The 18,108-nt window shown below is 42.3% G+C and overlaps 1 protein-coding gene across 1 annotated transcript; it reads left to right on the top strand.

Moving 5' to 3' along the window:
• The first annotated feature begins 691 nt into the window (after positions 1–691).
• On the top strand, positions 692–17,461 carry LOC111964964 (phosphatidylserine lipase ABHD16A). The gene is made up of 19 exons (XM_023988863.2): positions 692–855; positions 1,268–1,330; positions 1,583–1,649; positions 1,905–1,991; positions 2,331–2,416; positions 2,628–2,701; positions 2,916–3,026; positions 6,086–6,200; positions 7,914–8,015; positions 8,169–8,232; positions 8,414–8,463; positions 8,832–8,955; positions 9,209–9,313; positions 9,555–9,618; positions 15,032–15,088; positions 15,183–15,245; positions 15,432–15,607; positions 16,415–16,461; positions 16,907–17,461. Exons 1-19 carry the CDS (start codon positions 754–756, stop codon positions 16,988–16,990), a joined length of 1,641 nt encoding a protein of 546 aa, XP_023844631.1. The 5' UTR covers positions 692–753; the 3' UTR covers positions 16,991–17,461.
• Positions 17,462–18,108: the final 647 nt, after the last annotated feature.

Genomic DNA, 18,108 nt, shown 5'->3' with positions numbered 1-18,108 from the left:
ATAAGAGCGTTCGTGCAAAACCCGATGCAATGCAAGACATTTAGAAAGTTGTAGTTTGGCCACGTGTCAAGTGTTTGCAGACGGAAGGAATATGCTATAGAAGGGTCTGTGAATGTAAAATGTTGCAACTGTGGTGGAGGTCATATTTACGAATTCCCAAAGTGCCCTGTTAGGGTGAAAAATGTTGAGGTGTCAAGGATCAGTGCTGTACAGCAAATATCTTATATGGAGGCGGTGAAGAGAGTTGAAGGGGCAACAGCCCACAGTTCTGAAGAAGATATGGCGGTGGATGCACCGCAAATGTTAAACATCAAAGTGATCTGGATACACTTACTGTGAAGAAGGTGGATTGTGTAGCATTTATAGCCACATTATTAATTGTACTGCACAAGTGTCCAAGAAGCTGGAAATCATTAGATCTGTACAGCTGAGAAGACTTCATGGCAGAAGCCCTGCAAGGACTACTCTCGCCAGAAAATATGCCACCCTCACAGGATCTTTCTGAGCCTGTGTACGTAACTGATTAGAACAGAAAAGCAGGCTGATTTAGTTTAATTCAAAATGTGTTTTTGAACGTTTGTATGGATTTATTTGTACCCCGCATTATTTCCCTTAATGGATATTTATTATCCACCTGTACAGTAGGTGGCGGAATGCACATATAATGGTTGCGAAGGCTATTATACCAAAGAAGAAAACGCTTGGACTTTGTATGTTTGGAATTTACGTCCTGTGTCGGCTACCGGAGGAAGAATGGCCGGCTGGATGTGGTTTCGCTGCTTTTTGGGGCCTCATCTCCAGAGAGTGCACCGTTCACAGGAGGAGTCCCGACCCGAAGGAAGAGCAGGCAGGAGGGTAGGCTCACGGCAGATACCGTGCTTTTGACCGACCAGGAAGAGCTAGGAATGTAACTTTGTTCGACGCTAGRACTAGCTCTCGCTCCGGCCAGGACGTGTCAGTACGTGTTATTGAAACTGCTGTCCATCACTGACAGGGGTGACGATGTGAAAAATTAGGCATAGTTAACACATTTGGGAATGTTAAGCTAGATTCCAAGGAGAATCAAGTATAATGGCTATCTTTGCGTTGTTGCAGGTGATTATGCTAGCAAGCACGTAACCTAAGCCGCTGTTAGCTATGCTAGGTAGCTAACGTTAGCTGTAKTAGTTAGGCAGGTAATCATTGCAGTTATCCAGTTAGCTGGCTTGGCTAGTCACCACTCATTTAGCAACTAGCTATTAGCTAACTACTTCCCCTTCTCTTACAGCCCCATGGATGGACMTATCAACCCAAGAGCCTGGAGAAACACACTGACAGCATCCTCGGATGGGTCAGTATATAACTAGCAYGTTACCACACGTATCTAATTYTTGATCATTAATCTGTTTTGATTAGCTAGAGAACAAACTCTATTTTACTATTACATGCAGTGGCCTGCACTGTAATACACGAGCTTTGTTTTTCCATAAATTGAAGCCACAGGTAAAGACAAGTAGCACACTTGCATAGCTKTACAGYTAGTCTATARATTRTCATACTTTGTGTTGAGATGTAACTGTTCTCTTGTGTGTTCTCCCTCCAGGCGTCAGCTTTGTGGTCTCTGTCATACTACAGCTCCCCTCTCCTCCTCTGCTACCTTTACAGAAAAGGTAATGTGTGTGTGTTCGTTCATGTGATATGAAAGGTAAAAAAAATGACTCATGCAGTGATGCTCTTATTGGGTTTAACTATTAATACCTCCCAGCTGTAGTGTAGTAGGTAAGTATTGGTACTGGCTAGTGGTGTTATAGTTTGACGTAGGACATGTGTGCATGCTTTAGTGCAAGAAAGAGGAAGCAAATGGCTATTACTAGCCTAATMGTTTGTGTAGTGTTCGTAGCCCTAACCGTTGCTGTGTGTTTCAGGGTACATCTGCAGCAGTAAGCTGGTCCCAGTCAGTCAGTATGTGGGAACWGTAATGGTTTGTCTGCTGGGAGTCGCCTGTCTGAGAGGTGAGAACTTTACCACTCTTTTTACTGAACTTGTATTGCTCTTCCTGGATTGGTCTGGTTTGAGAAATCCTCTGTGTTCAATGCTCCCCCACCCACCCCAATAAAATATTATAGCATCTCAAACCTAATTGTAGAGAATGTAGTGTCTGGTGTTCTTCATCTACTAAACAGACATTGGATTGTGTGTGACTAGGCTACAGGTAACTACGATTGCATTCCTGTGGGGGTTACGATTTCACACACTGACTCCCTCACAAGGTGTGGGTCTATCAGGTACACTAAGTACACCCCTGAGACTCTCTGGCACTCGCTGCTTCTCTCCCTTTACCTCCCTCTCAGGTTGGGGACGGTGGAGGAACTCTGAGTATCAACAGTTCATCTCCATTCTGGAGGAAACCAGGAAGAACCACACGCCTAGCAACAAGGTAACACTGCTATGGCAACAGCTTGTCAATAGTTGGGCTGCGTCTCAAATGACARCTTACTCCTCATATGGTGTGTTATGTCTAACCAGTACCCTWTATGTCATTTGATATTATTCTCAGGCCRGTTTTGCTAGTGGTTGTCAATCTTGAATTCAAGAAACAAGCCACAGCTATTCTTTCTGAGCACTAATTTTGAATGTACTMTCTGTAGAAAAGGCTGGCCTGCTATGATTTTGACTTCTCTCACTGGCCGGCAGACTTCAGCTGGGAAGAAGTTAGCAATCCGTGAGTTGTGTGTGTAATTTGCGTACTGATGTGAACCTTTTACACGTGTTAATTTTTACACTGTGATTGTCGTTTTTTTTTGTATGAAATACACCAGGTGATACAGTAAATGTTAACAGGAGGACTGTGTCTGGGTTATGATTTGAGCGTAAGGCTCTATTTTCACTATATAACTTGATTTGTTAAATATCCCTTCTAACATCCTGTGTGGCAGGAAGCTGCTGTCCAAGGCAGGAGTGTCTCTACTGAAGCCAGAGCCCAAACTGAGAGGGYCAGCAGACAGCGTGCTCAACTCTTTACGCACTCTACCATGCCACATCGTCAGGTATAGACAGACTACAATATCCACAATACACTGTACTCTACCAYGGCTTGACATTACCATTTTTAGCCACTTGTCCTTTGGACAAGTAGGACAGGGTTATMTATTAAAATGTTTAACTTGTGTGAGAACTTTTTGGAGGGAAGGGGTGGGGGGGTGACAAGTATGTAACACCATGGGCCAAAAAGGTGACTGAAAATTGTTGTATGATGTAAAATATKCTTCATTACTATACATTATCTTCTGCCATTGTGGCCTTGAGCAAGACACTTAACCCCCCYCAAAGTAAAAAACTGCACTGATAGACTACTGTTTAAAACACATMTGGTCCGTCAACCCTCCATCTGGAGAGCTACCTGGTGTGCAGGCTTTGGATCCAACCCTGCACAAATYCACCAGTCAGCTTATCAAGGTCCTGTTGAGSAGCTGATTATTTTTTGAGCAGGGCTGGAGRGGAAGCCTGCACAKCCAGTAGCTCTCCTGGAGGATGGTTTGTCCAGTCTTTATACAATGATTCCCTCATTAAATGAACCAGGGATCAAATGGCTAAGGTTGGTGAGGTAGCTAACTAAGATGTTTTATCTATTTGTAAGGTTAAAATGTTCAGGGAAGATCTTGACAACATTGTTACTTGTCAATTGGGCTATTCTAAGAATATATATTTGTAACTTTGTCAGAATTACATGGCCAGAATTGAATAGATGAGAATCCTAGCTAATTTTGAGGGCTTGAGACTGTTTTACAACGTGAGTATGCCGCATTTGGTTTCATCAACTGTCTCCCATTTGCGGTTATACACAAGTGCCAGTGGAAAGTTATTTTAGGACATCGGACATGACAATGACATTAATACATGCTAAGTAGTTAACCAGATAACTAGCCAAACTACACTGTTTTGAATTGGCTATCTAGTTAGTCTGTTGTATATCATTATTTTACCTGCTGCGCAAGTCTCTCCTCTGGCAACGACCCGCTGGCACACACAGGTGACGCACACTCCATGACTTTTCCAGGATTTACATTGCTGACCAAAAATAAGCTATAAGTGGGCAAATGACTCACTAACAAGCAATGAATATCAACAAATGTGCACATGCGGCTCACTTTGATCTCAAACGCATCTCTCGACTACCTAATTTGAAAGACAACTCGTGCTTGTCAATACAGGCTTTCAATAATTCTACGCCGATGCGCTCTGCATAGATTGGGAGAACAGTGTGTAATGCTACATCTGGAGGACACAGATCCAGTTCTGAATGGACTACCCTAATTTATATTGTGATTTATTTTATTTGTCCATTCGGAGAACTTAAATCTATGTTCTTCTTGTTCGCCAATTTTAATTATTTTATTTTTTTACGTGTCCCGGTCAAGTGTGAATGTCGACCCCTGTCTGCCATGCCACTTTGTCAGGTATAAACAGACTACAAAACCCACAACACACTGTACTCTACCGTGCCACATCGTCAGGTACTAAACTAAACTACACTGAACAAAAATATAAATGCAATATTCAACGATTTCAAAGATTTTACTGAGTTAATTTATGTTAGGAAATCAGTCAATTWAAAAAAATTCATTAGGCCTTATCGATTTCACATGACTGGGAATACAGATATGCATCTGTTGGTCGTAACTTTTTTTTAAATACAAAAATAGGGGTGTGTATCAGAAAACCAGTTAGTTTTTGGTATGGCAACCATTTGCCTCATGCAGAGCGACATGTCTCATTCACATGGAGTTGATCAGGCTGTTGATTGTGGTCTCTGGGATGTTGTCCCGCTCCTCTTCAATGGCTGTGCGAAGTTGCTTTATATTAGTGGGAACAGTTGTACGCGTCGATCCAGAGCATCCCAAACATGCTCAATGGGTGAGATGTCTGGTGAGTATGCGGGCCATGAAAGAACTGGGACATTTTCAGCTTCCAGGAATTGTGTACAGATCCTTGCAGCATGAGGCCGTGCATTATCATGCTGAAACATGAGGTGATAGCGGTGGATGAATGGCACGATAATGGGCCTTATCTTATGCCTGGSCATACCATAACCCAGRGTTTCCCAAACTCGGTCCTCGTGACCCCAATGGGTGCATGTTTTTTWTRTTRWTTTTTTTCTAACACTACACAGSTGATTCAAATAATCAAAGCTTGATGATTATTTGAATCAGCTGTGTAGTGCTAAGGCAAAAACCAAAACGTGCACCCCTTTGGGTCCCGAAGACAGATTTTGGGAAACCCAGCAACACCATGGGGCACTCTGTTGACATCAGCTTACCCACTTACCCACGCTTACCCACACAACGCCGTACACATGGTCTGTGGTTGTGAGGCCGGTTGGACGTACTGACAAATTCTCTCAAACAATGTTTGTGGTGGCTTTTGGTAAATAAATTAACATTCTCTGGCAACCACTCTGGTGGAAGTCCCTGTAGTCGGCATGCCAATTGCACGTTCCCTCAACTTGACATCTGTGGCATTGTGTTGTGTCCTTTTTATTGTCCCCAGCTAAAGGTGCACCTGTGTAATGATCATGCTGTTTAATCAGCTTCTTGATATGCCATACCTGTTAGGTGGATGGATTATCTTGGCAAAGGAGAAATGCTCACGAACAGGGATGTAAACAAATTTGTGCACAAAATTAGAGAGATATAAGCTTTTTGTGAGTGTGGACATTTCTGGGATCTTTTATTTCAGCTCATGAAACATGGGACCAACACCTTACATGTTGCSTTTTATATTTTACATGTCACGTTTATATTTTTGTTCAGTGTAAATACATTATATTCTACCACATCGTCAGGTACTAAACTAAATGCACTATGTTCTACCACACCACATCGGCAGGTATAAACACTCAATAGACTACAATATACCACACTACCGTGCAACATAATCAGATATCGTACTACACAGGTCATAATGTAACCCAATACTGTTTCTGTCCGTTTCTATCTGCGTCACACTTACAGCAGGCAGGCTTGGTATATTTGATTGATATTACATTACTGCCTGCTAGCCCACTGATGCTACCTTTTCTCTCCCCTCCCTCTTTCTCCCTCTCTAGTTTTCTGATTGCCCACTCATTTGGGAGGAGGATTCTGTACCCTGGATCTGTATACCTACTGCAAAGAGCTATGAGACCCATGCTACAACAGGGCCAGGCTAGACTTATAGAAGAGGTGAGTCATCTCACACACACACACACCACAGTAGGTTCAAGTTACATTAATTTACAATAGTTAAACATGTATTCATATACAGTGCATTCAGAAAGTATTCAGACCCCCTGACTTTTTCCKCATTTTGTTATGTTCCAGCCTTATTAAATACGTTTTTCCTCATCAATCTACACACAATACCCCATAATGACAAAGCGAAAACAGGTTTTTAGAAATAGCTTATTTACATAAGTATTCAGACCCTTTGCTATGAGACTCGAAATTGAGCTCAGGTGCATCCTGTTTCCATTGATCATCCTTGATGTTTCTACAACTTGATTGGAGTCCATCTGTGGTAAATTAAATTAATTGAACATGATTTGGAAAGGCTATATAAGGTCCCACAGTTGACAGTGCATGTCAGAGCAAAAACCAAGCAATGAGATCGAAGGAATTGTCCGTAGAGCTCCGAGACAGGATTGTGTCGGCACAGATCTGGGAAAGGGTACGAAAACATTTCTGCAGCATTGAAGGTTCTCAAGAACACACTGGCCTCTATCGTTCTTAAATGGAAGAAGTTTAGAAACCCAGGAGAAGGCCCTTGGTCAGGGAGGTGACCAAGAACCCAATGGTCACTGACAGGGCTCCAGAGTTCCTTTGTGGAGATGGGAGAACCTWCCAGAAGGACAACAATCTATGCAGCACTCCACCAATCAGGCATTTGTGGTAGAGTGGCCAGACGGAAGCCACTCCTCAGTAAAAGGCACATGACAGCCCACTTGGAGTTTGCCAAAAGTCACCTAAAGGACTCAGACCATGAGAAACAAGATTGAACTCTTTGGTCTGAATGCCAAGCGTCATGTCTGGAGGAGACCTGGTACCATCCCAACGGTGAAGCATGGTGGTGGCATTATCATGCTGTGGGGATGCTTTTCAGTGGCAGGGACTGGGAGACTAATCAGGATCGAGGGAAAGATGAAAGGAGAAAAGTACAGAGAGATCCTTGATGAAAACCTGCCCCAGAGCACTCAGGACCTCAGACTGGGATGATGGTTCACCTTCCAACAGGACAACGACCTTAAGCACACAGCCAAGACAACGCAGGAGTGGCTTCGGGAAGTCTCTGAATGTCCTTGAGTGGCCCAGCCAGAGCCCGGACTTGAACCTGATCGAACATCTCTGGAGAGACCTGAAAATAGCTGTGCAGCACCGCTCCCCATCCAACCTGATAGAGCTTGAGAGGATCTGCCTGTCTCTTATACACATCTAGATGTGTATAAGAGACAGATGCAGCACCGCTCCCCATCCAACCTGATAGAGCTTGAGAGGATCTGCAGGGAAGAATGGGAGAAACTCTCCAAATACAGGTGTGCCAAGCTTGTAGTGTCATACCCAAGAAGACTCAAGGCTGTAATTGCTGCCAAAGGTGCTACAACAAAGTACTGAGTAAAGAGTCTGAATACTTATGTAAATGTGATATTTCAGTTTGATAACTTTTTATACATTTGCATACATTTCTAAAAACCTGTTTTTGCTTTGTCGTTATGGGGTATTATGTGTAGATGGAGAGGGGGAAAAAACAATTTAATCAACTTTAGAATAAGGCTGTAACGTAACAAAATGTGGAAATAGTCAATGGGTCTGAATACTTTCCGAATGCACTGTACGCAACCTTTAGCTTATAGAACTGCGTAACTTGAAGTTTCTGTACCTCCCTCCCTCTTCTGTGTGCAGTGTGAGGGCCAGAGGAACAAACTGGTGGCGTGTGATGGGAATGAGATTGATACCATGTTTGTGGACCGCAGGAGAGAAGAAGGACTACACGGACAGACTCTGGTAAGGACCTGCACTAGGCTCTATGAACCATCTGAACTACATTACCCATGATTCCTCTAAGGAACTGGACTACAGTAGGCTCTATGAACCATCAGAACTACATTACCCATTGTTCCCTGTGGTCTATAGTGTTTTCTGTATGTCRTGTTGTAGGTGATCTGCTGTGAGGGGAACGCAGGCTTCTATGAGGTGGGCTGTATGAACACTCCATTGGAAGGTAAGGAACCTCTGTCTGACACTTGCACATCAAATACTTCTTTCCTACTTCCTTCCATCCTACTTACCATCCTTCCTTCCTTCGTTGTAAAGATCACTGTTCATACATGGTTGTTAACATATTCCATAACCTGTTAAATTTAAACTAGAGCAGTATAAAACTGTTTCTGTCTGTGTTGCAGGTGGATACTCCGTGCTTGGCTGGAACCACCCTGGCTTTGCAGGAAGCACGGTAAGTCTTAGTGTCCCTCGCTCTTCCCCATCACGCTTTTGTGTGAACTTACCAGCATGTTTCAACGGCATTATTAGGCAAGTTTGTCTTGTGTGGAAAGTATGGTTTGTCTACACCTGTCATTCATAGAGAAGGTTGGAAGACACACAGGGTTCTGGGTTCAATTCCCACAGGGGACCAGRAAGTAAAAGTATGAAAATGTATCAACTCACTCTGGATAAGAGCGTCCGCTAAATTAATAAAATATTAAATGTCTGTGTTAGCAGCAGATTTGTTTCTGTCTCAAAATGTGCATTGACATGAAAGTAAATGTAAAAACAATAACTATTTAATTCCCCTATCCACTCCTTTATTTCTCTCTCTCTCAGGGCGTACCGTTCCCCCAGAACGAGGCCAATGCCATGGATGTAGTGATCCAGTTTGCAGTGCACAAGCTGGGCTTCCAGCTCAGTGACATAGTGGTGTATGCCTGGTCCATAGGGGGATTCACAGGTAGGGACCAAACTGGTATATGCAGTTTGTGTCTGGTTCAAGTCTGTTGTGGGAATGAGTTGACCAATTTCACCAACATATTGCAAGCACCACTTCTTTATTTCTCCCCCCTTCTCTTCATTTTCTCTCCATCTCACTCTTCTCACTCACCCCCTCTCCGCACTCCTCCCTTCTCTCTCCCCTCTCATACTTCCTTCTCTCTCCCCTCTCATACTTCCTTTTCTCTGTCTATATATTTCTCTCTGTCTCTCAGCCAGTTGGGCTGTGATGTCCTATCCAGAGATCCAAGCGCTGGTATTGGACGCCTCCTTTGATGACCTGCTGCCGCTGGCCCTCAAGGTCATGCCCGACAGCTGGAGTGAGTCTCTCGCAGGGGTCATAGGTCAAGGCGTGGAAAAGACCAGTGATGTCATATAAGCAGAAATGTATTATGTCTTTGGATAACACTTTTCCTATTATGAGATATATTCTATAAGAATATATATTAAGAAGTGAATACAGTCACTCTGGATGAGAGCATCTCCTAAAGGCCTGAGGTGTGTGTATTTGTAAGGGCTGTGTTTGGTTCAGGATCTGACAATGAAAATGGTGTGTTTCAGGGCCTCTGGTGACACACACAGTCAGGCAGTACATGAACCTCAACAGCGCAGAACAGCTCTGCAAGTAAGTGCAACACTCTTCACTCAAACAAACACTTTACACGTGTGTGTGTGTGTGTGACTGACACGAACATATCATACATGGAAAATATTGGGTACATTTATTTGAATTTAATCACTTTTTGACCGCATCCCATTTGATTTGAACAAAACGTTCCTTTTATGTTTACCCATGGAAGAAGTGGTCAGAAAGTGACTTTTTGGACCTGAATGCCAAAACATTCAGGAGAATGAAAGTGCTCAAAGTTGACCTATTTTGCATATCCCACCCATCAGATATCCATGTCTTCATCACTGGAAAATATAAACATTTGAGTTTGATATAAATGAAAAGCTTAAAAACAGGGTTGTCAAACTATTGTATGAATTCTAGATGTTACATTTTTTTTCAACCTTTTTTAAAGGGTAGGAAGGATGAATTTTAACTCACTAATATAACAAGTGTGGTCAGACTTAGTAGCTTAGTTGTAGTAATGATCTGGTTACCTATAAGTACAAACGTATAGTTATGTTTTGGGGGTATTATGTTTATTAACTTATTTCCGGATAACTTCTAAACTACCCACAATGCACTATTTCTCAACGTCATATGGAGGATCTACTCTGCTACGGAGTTCATATTCTAGTTCGGTAGCTATCTCAAGCTGGCTAACGTTAGCCACACCTCATGCTATTCAGACATTGTGAACCGTTACCACGGCTGGCTCTGGTGCTTTCTTGCCGTGGGCTAAAAACAAAAGAAAATCATACCTGCTTCCTCTAATTGTGTAGTATCTTGTCTGTTATACTTTTTATTTAAACTTTTCAGCATGTTATGTGAAGTAGGCTACAGGCGTTTTGTAACTTTTTCCACCTTGGCTTAGTGCTAGCGCACTAGCTGACTGACATGGCATCTATCTATTTTGGGTTTCGCCCTGGTGAAGCGCCCGCCTCCCCCTAGCTTTTGTAGTTAACTCAGCCTGCACTCTTTTACCTTCGGATGGGCCTCAATCATCAATCTGTAAGTCTCTGATTTTAATATGTGATTGTTTTAGTTTTGCTCTAGCTGGTCTCCAGTAGTTGGGCTCTAGCTTGCCGACCATAACCGTGGTGGTTGGCTAGGCTAATAGCTAGTTGGCTAAATAGCTAACGTTAGCTGTCTGGCTAGCTTGCCGGCTAACATAACTGAATATAGATAACGTTCTTTTATAACTGGTTTGATGGTGTTATGTAGTTCCAAAATGTTGGTAGCAACTGGTTTACTCAGTGCTAACAATGTTAGCAGGCAGATAGGGCTAACGTTAGCAGGCTAGTAGGGCTAAGAGTAATGGGGGGGTCGATAGTTTATTTACAATGTATTGTTTGGAGAATGTCGCAATATTTTTTTTTCTGCTAGTTGGCTGTACCATGCACAAAAACTCCAGTATTTTTCCTTCATCGCTTGTTTTCCACATTTATTTTTCAACAGGGAGACAATTACTTCTCAGCACTTTATTTCCATGATTGATCAAATCTCGTTTTCTTATGGCTCTCRTGTTCCTCTGCAGCAGACATATGGTGAGGAATATGTTTGCAATAAAATCACACTATCGAATCGCAATACATATAATTTATCATTTAATCATAGGAATATAATTCATAGAATGGACCTATCCCTTCAGACCACTGCAATTTAGCTGGTACACCAATCACATTTTAACTTCTAAATTACTACCACAGATGGCCCCCGGTCCACCCACCGTTGAATGTTAACTTAAATGGTCATACCTATTCTATTATCTATATTTCTATGATTTCAATAGGTGTTCTATGGAGGATTMACAGTATAATTTAAAACAGATATTCCCATTCAAATCAACGTTCTYTATGGACCTCCAACCATTTTTGTGGTACCATTTGAAAGTTGACATTTCCATTTGTATTCCCATTTTAGTGCATTTATCAGCCAAAACATGACACCAACCCTGTATTCTAGTGTTGCATGGTATACTTAAGCAATAAGGCACGAGGGGGTGTAGTATATGCCAATATACCACGGCTAAGGGCTGTTCTTAGGCACAACGCATCGCGGAGTGCCTGGACACAGCCCTTAGCCGTGGTATATTGACCATTTGTCACAAACCCCCCGAGGTGCCTTATTGCTATTATAAACTGGTTATCAATGTAATTAGAGCAGTAAAAATAAATGTTTTGTCATATCCGGTCTGATATGCCATAAATGCCAATCAGCATTTAGGGCTCAAACCACCCAGTTCTATAATGCAATTTCGGTACTTTTTCATTTATAGAACTTGAAAAACAGTTTGGTACTAGAATTTGTTACTTTCAGTACTTCAGTCAAATCTGACTCACAGATCAAGTCTGTCTCAGCGCAGCCCATGTCGAGGCACGTCTCTCCCAAAGATGATCTATTGCCTCAGCGAACTGAATGGTGTGCTAATAGGGCTCCAACGGTCCGCRCCCCCCTCCCCCTGCCTCGTGAATGACATCATTACTGGTTAAAGACACAGCGTGCAGTTATATCAAATAAGCTACTTCTGTGTCATCTGTAGCCCCATGAAATCAGCCAAAACAAGCTCAACTCAATGAATGCACACACTCCTATTGAATATGCATACACCTGTATTGTGTACAAAACATTAGGAACACATATACTTTCCATGACAGACTGACCAGGTGAATCCAGGTGAAAGCTATGATCCCTTATTGATGTTACTTGTTAAATCCACTTCAATCAGTGTAGATCAGTGGTTCCCAAACTGGGGTATGCGCAATGCCGTCGGGGGTAAAKCAAATTAAAATGTGATTCGCATTTTAAAAAAAATATTTGTTACATTTTTCTTTTCCTTCAGATTTTCAAACAGTCCATTTATATTTTCCAACAGGGCTATATACATTTGGGRGAGTTTTTTTTTTCTTTTCTCGCCTGAGTAGCCTCGTTTCACTGCCAAAAATCAAATTAAACCATCTGGTGTTCAGCGAAATAACAACACAATGTCAAATACAGGTAGCCTAGTCAAATAATTAACATCCAATCACATTACCTGTTACTCTCTCGCGGGAATTCCACTAACGGTCCGTATGTAACCAAACGTAGCTGCTGCTCATGTTGGTATCTGTACTGATGGCGCAAAAGCCATAACCGGGAGACATAGGTGTGCAAGCAGTTGCTCACGACACCACTTGGGTACACCSCAGCATCCGAAAAGGGAATGCCTGACAGCTTGAAAGACGTTTTGGACACTACAGTGAAAATGGTTACGTTTGTTAAAGCAAGGCCCCTGAACTCTCGTGTTTTCTGCATTATGCAATGATATGGGCAGCGACCATGTAACGATTTTGCAACATATGCTGGTTATCAAGGGGCAAAGAATTTACATGTTTTTTTAAATTGAGAGATGAGCTTAAAGTTTTCTTTACTGACCATTTTCCKTTGTTTGACCGCTTGCATGATGACGAGTTTCTCACACGACTGGCCTATCTGGGTGATGTTTTTTCTCGCCTGAATGATCTGAATCTAGGATTACAGGGACTCTCATACAACTAACGTGCGGYACAAAATTGGGGCTATGATTAAGAAGTTGGAGCTCTTCTCTGTCTGCATTAACAAGGACAACACACAGGTCTTTCCATCATTGTATGATTTTTTTGTTTTGCAAATGAATTCAAGCTTACGGACAATGTCAAATGTGATATAGCGAAGCACCTGAGCGAGCTGGGTGCGCAATTATGCAGGTACTTTCCCAAAACGGACGACACAAACAACTGGATTCGTTATCCCTTTCATGCTCTGCCTCTAGTCCACTTATCGATATCTGAACAAGAGAGCCCATCAAAATTGCAACAAGCGGTTCTGTGAAGATTTTATCAGAAGTCACTGCCAGATTTCTGGATAGGGCTGTGCTCAGAGTATCTTGCCTTGATAAATCTCGCTATTAAGACACTGATGCCCTTTGCAACCCCGTACCTCTGTGAGAGTGGTTTCTCGGCCCTCACTAGCGTGAAAACGAAATACAGGCACAGACTGTGTGTGGGAAATTATTTAAGACTGAGACTCTCTCCAATACAACCAAACATTGCAGAGTTATGTGCATCCTTCCAAGCACACCCTTCTCATTAACCTGTGGTGAGTTATTCACGAACACATTTTTATATTTATAGGTTTTATATGTAAGATGTCTAAATAAAGAGCAAAATTATTGATTATTTGTGCCCTGGTCCTTTAAGAGCTCTTTGTCACAACCCGGCTCGTGGGAAGTGACGACACTCATTCTTATGTTTAGTAAATGTATTGTATAGTGTGTGTGGGGCAGGCTTACAATGATGGCAAAAAACAACATTTTGAGTGCGCTGACCCTGGTGCTAGAGGGGGTATGCAGCTGGAGGTTGAATGTTCGAAGGGGTTTGGGAACCACTGGTGTAGATGAAGGGGAGGAGACAGGTTAAAGAAGGATTTTTAAGCCTTGAGACAATTGAGACATTGAGTGTGTATGTGTGCCATTCAGAGGGTGGATAGGAAAGACAAAAGATTATACTGCCTTTTCCACGCTCAACAGTTTCCCGTGTGTTTCAAGAAGGGTCCACCACCCAAAGGACATCCAGCCAACTTGAATCAAGACGGGCCACATCCCTGTGGAACGATTTTGACACCTTAGAGTCCATGCCCTGACGAATTGAGGCTGTTCTGAGGGGGGGGGGGGACTCAATATTAGGAAGGTGTTCTCAATGTTTTGTACACTGTGTATAGACCTAGGCTACAACTTGATTTACCCGGTGCATCAATCATTCAAATTACCGTTATGTGAATAGATTAGTAAAATGTATTCTATAATTGATTAATTCATCCATACATAGCCGTCTCTGAAAAATGTTACCGTAAAAACTTTCAAATCTAATGATATTGAATTTAAAAGATGCTCAACGATTGAACAGAGCAGTCAGTAGCTGAGTTTGTGCCATTCTGTGACTGGCTAATATTCATTTTTTGGTGTTGAGAAAAGTAACGGTATTTGTATTGAAGTCAATTCTGGTATCGTGACCTACTGTATTCAAGACCATGTTGTCTCAACCGAGGGCGGGCACAACACAAAAACATCAGATGTAGGGTATAAGCTACAACGTATACAAATATGAAGAACAAAAGAGTTTTCCAAGTATAAAATAGTTTTTATTTATTTTTTAAGCTTTTAAATATCAATTACAACTATCTTTTCCAGTGATGAAGACAAGGATGTGTCATTAGTATGGTGGGATATGCAAAATAGGTCAAATTTGAGCACCTTTATTCTCCTGAATGTTTGGGGTTTCAGGTCCAAAAGGACACTTTCTGAGCACTTTTACAATGGGCAAATATGTATGGGAGGTCAAAAGGGGTGCTGTTTACCCTATGGGAGGTTTTGTGTATTTTGTGACCCTAACACTCATGAGTTCTTCCTTAGGTACCAGGGACCAGTGCTTCTGATCAGAAGAACCAAAGATGAGATCATTACCACCATGTGAGTCACTATGAAGGCATGAATAACGAAAAGGGCCCGTTCAGATTACCTCGATTTACCAGTGCATAGCTATAGTGACTGGTTCTTGTTTCAGGGGTCCAGAAGACATCATGTCCAACAGAGGCAACAACCTCCTGCTCAAACTTCTGCAGTTCAGGTCGGTTCTCTGTCTCCAAGACCTCACATAGGCTGTCTGTCTACGTACACATTGTACACTACAGACCTGATTATCCACAACCTCACAGACATCTAAGGTGTTGCTTTGTACCATATATACATACATACACTAGGAACAGAGTGCGCTGTGTTTCTGTTTAAACCCTTTCTGATGTCATATCTTCAGGTACCCCAAGGTGATGACAGACGATGGAGTCAGGGCCATCAGAGCATGGCTGGCAGCCTCCAACCACGTAGAAGAGGCAGCGGTGTACAGTAGCTATGAGGTGGATGATGACTGGTGTGTGTCTGTACTGCAGTCGTATAAGACAGAGAGAGACGTTTTCTTCCCCTGGAGCGTTGGTAAGACTGCTCCTCAAATGACAACACCATTACAGCTGTTTGACTTAGATTAGAATCTCCCTAGATGAACTACCTGATGATGGAATTTATTTTGGTCTTCGTCCTTTTGTCAAAAGGGTTTGTTTACGGCCCGGCCCCTTACACTCCCTTCTGCCAGAGTTGGAAAAAGTACTCATACTTGAGTAAAAATAAAGATACCTTAATATAAAATGACCCAGTAAAAGTATCGGATTTTAAATAGTACTAAATTGTCATACTTGATTAAAAGTACAAAGTAAATGCTATACATCAAATTCCTTATATTCATTGAACCAGACGGCACAATTTACTTTTTTTGACAGCCAGGGGCAGCTCCAACACTCAGACATCATTTACATTTAGTGAGTCCGCCAGATCAGAGGCAGTAGGGATGACCAGGGACGTTCTCTTGATAAGTGTGTGAATTGGACCTTTTTCCTGTACTGCTAAGCATTCAAATTGTAACTAGTACTTTTGGGTCTCCGGGAAAATGTATGGAGTAAAAAGTACATAATTTTCTTTAGGAATGTAGTGAAGTACAGAGACTCCAAAAAACTACTTAAGTAGTACTTTACACCACTGCTCTCAGATTGTGTATCCATATATWTTTTTTAACTACGCAAGTCAGTTAAGAACAAATTCTTATTTACGACAGCCTACCAAAAGGCCTCCTGTGGGGACGGGGGCTGAGATTAGAACACAGACGAGACAACACTGCATAAAGAGATCTAAAACAACCTATATAAACACACACGTGTGGTTTTAAGCCTTTCCTGTTTGTTTTGTCAGGTGAGGACATGACACTGGAGGGGAGACGGCAGCTGGCTCTCTTCCTGGTGAGAAACAACTTCTTTCATCTTCCATTGTTCCCCCTCTCTACAACATGACTTGCGTTCTACCCCCCTCCATCAGTGCCTTTCTTGTCTCCTTCACCCCATCCTTTACTTACCTGTCCTCCCTCTTTCCCTAATTGTAGTTAAGGGTAATTACCATGCTGAAGAACACTTGTGGTTTCCATAGTAACTAGGTCACCTGTGCTCTCCTTGTGACTGGTGTAATGTATTTCTATTGGCTCTGTGGTTATTGAAGTAATTTACTACAGCATGATAGAAGCGTAATCAATTACTGCTACAGCGGGCTAATGCCTGTTAAGTACATCTGGTTCCCTTTATATGGAAATGGTGGTGAGTGAGCTTTCGTTGACATAAGACAAAACTAAATCTACAGATTTCCATTTATTGGGAATGTTCCCCTCATCACTTGTTCCCTCCCTCTTCTCAGGCACGGAAGTACATGCGGAACTTCGACTCAACTCACTGCACTCCTCTCCCCTACTCGGAATTCGCTGCCCCTTGGGGACTGTAAGAGTGTTGATGGATGGATAGAAACGAGAAGCAAAGATGCAGGCGAGACCAACCAATCAGAAGAGGTATACAGAGCATGGATTGAATCTATGGGAGGTGTTCAAGGCAGCTACACCCAGACGGTTTTAGAACGTTGCGACCCTGCACACCTGTGGGGAAAACAACCTGTGGTTACCCCATTGGCTCACAGCAAAAACTTGGCATTTTGTCTACTTGTTTTAATCAATTACAAAACTATATTTAAGAAAAGTAGATGTCTAAAGATTACTACTTAGAAAAACGTAATTTTGCCTCATGCCCCTTATGACAATGCTAGCGGCCGACCGACCGGAACATCAAGCTTGTCAAGAACAATGCTTTCCACACGCACAGCCTARTTAGATTCTGCGTCCCCACTCCAAATAGAGCCTTGTGGCTTCAGGCTATTTCCCTACGRTGGGAGCATTGCGAACAGTCGGCCGTGATTTTTGACCTGGCTACATGTACATTGAACAACACAGCAGCTTTTTGTTATTTCTGTAGAAAATTTTWAAAAGTAGGTTATTTTCCAATTTGTGGGTGTGGTCTAGGGGAATTCCTTATTATCAGATGAKTGTTTTTGTTACTGTCAGCACTAACTAATTTATAAACTGGGTGGTTCCAGACTGTATACCACGGGTATTACATTAGTAACCAGTTTATAATAGCAAAAAGGAACCTCGGGGGGGTTGTGGTATATGGCCAACGGCTGTATCCAGGAACTCCGCGTTGAGCTTAAGAACAGCCCTTAGCCGTGGTATATTGGCCATATACCACACCCCCTTGGGCCTTATTGCTTAAATARACACTGCCGTCCTCGAACTAGATATTTAAATGCTCCCTTCCATAAAGTAAGCACTGATCTCTAGGTAATTGGATAAAAGGCTCCATTCTATTGCCTGACTACATTACTAAAAGGAATAAGGAGCTCGTCTCTCCCTCCTTTCTTCCCTCTGGCTGCATTAAAAATAAATAAAAAGCATACACTTATTCCAGACAAAGATCTACTTTTTACAAATACAGCCAGGCCATCCTCACGTTCTAAAGGTTGACATTTTTTTGTACTATTATTTTCTTGTGGGCACTGTCATTTTGAACAAA

The sequence above is a fragment of the Salvelinus sp. IW2-2015 genome, linkage group LG6.1, assembly GCF_002910315.2.
Source record: "Salvelinus sp. IW2-2015 linkage group LG6.1, ASM291031v2, whole genome shotgun sequence".
Taxonomy (NCBI): Eukaryota; Metazoa; Chordata; class Actinopteri; order Salmoniformes; family Salmonidae; genus Salvelinus; species Salvelinus sp. IW2-2015.
This window is presented reverse-complemented; position numbering and strand designations above follow the sequence as displayed.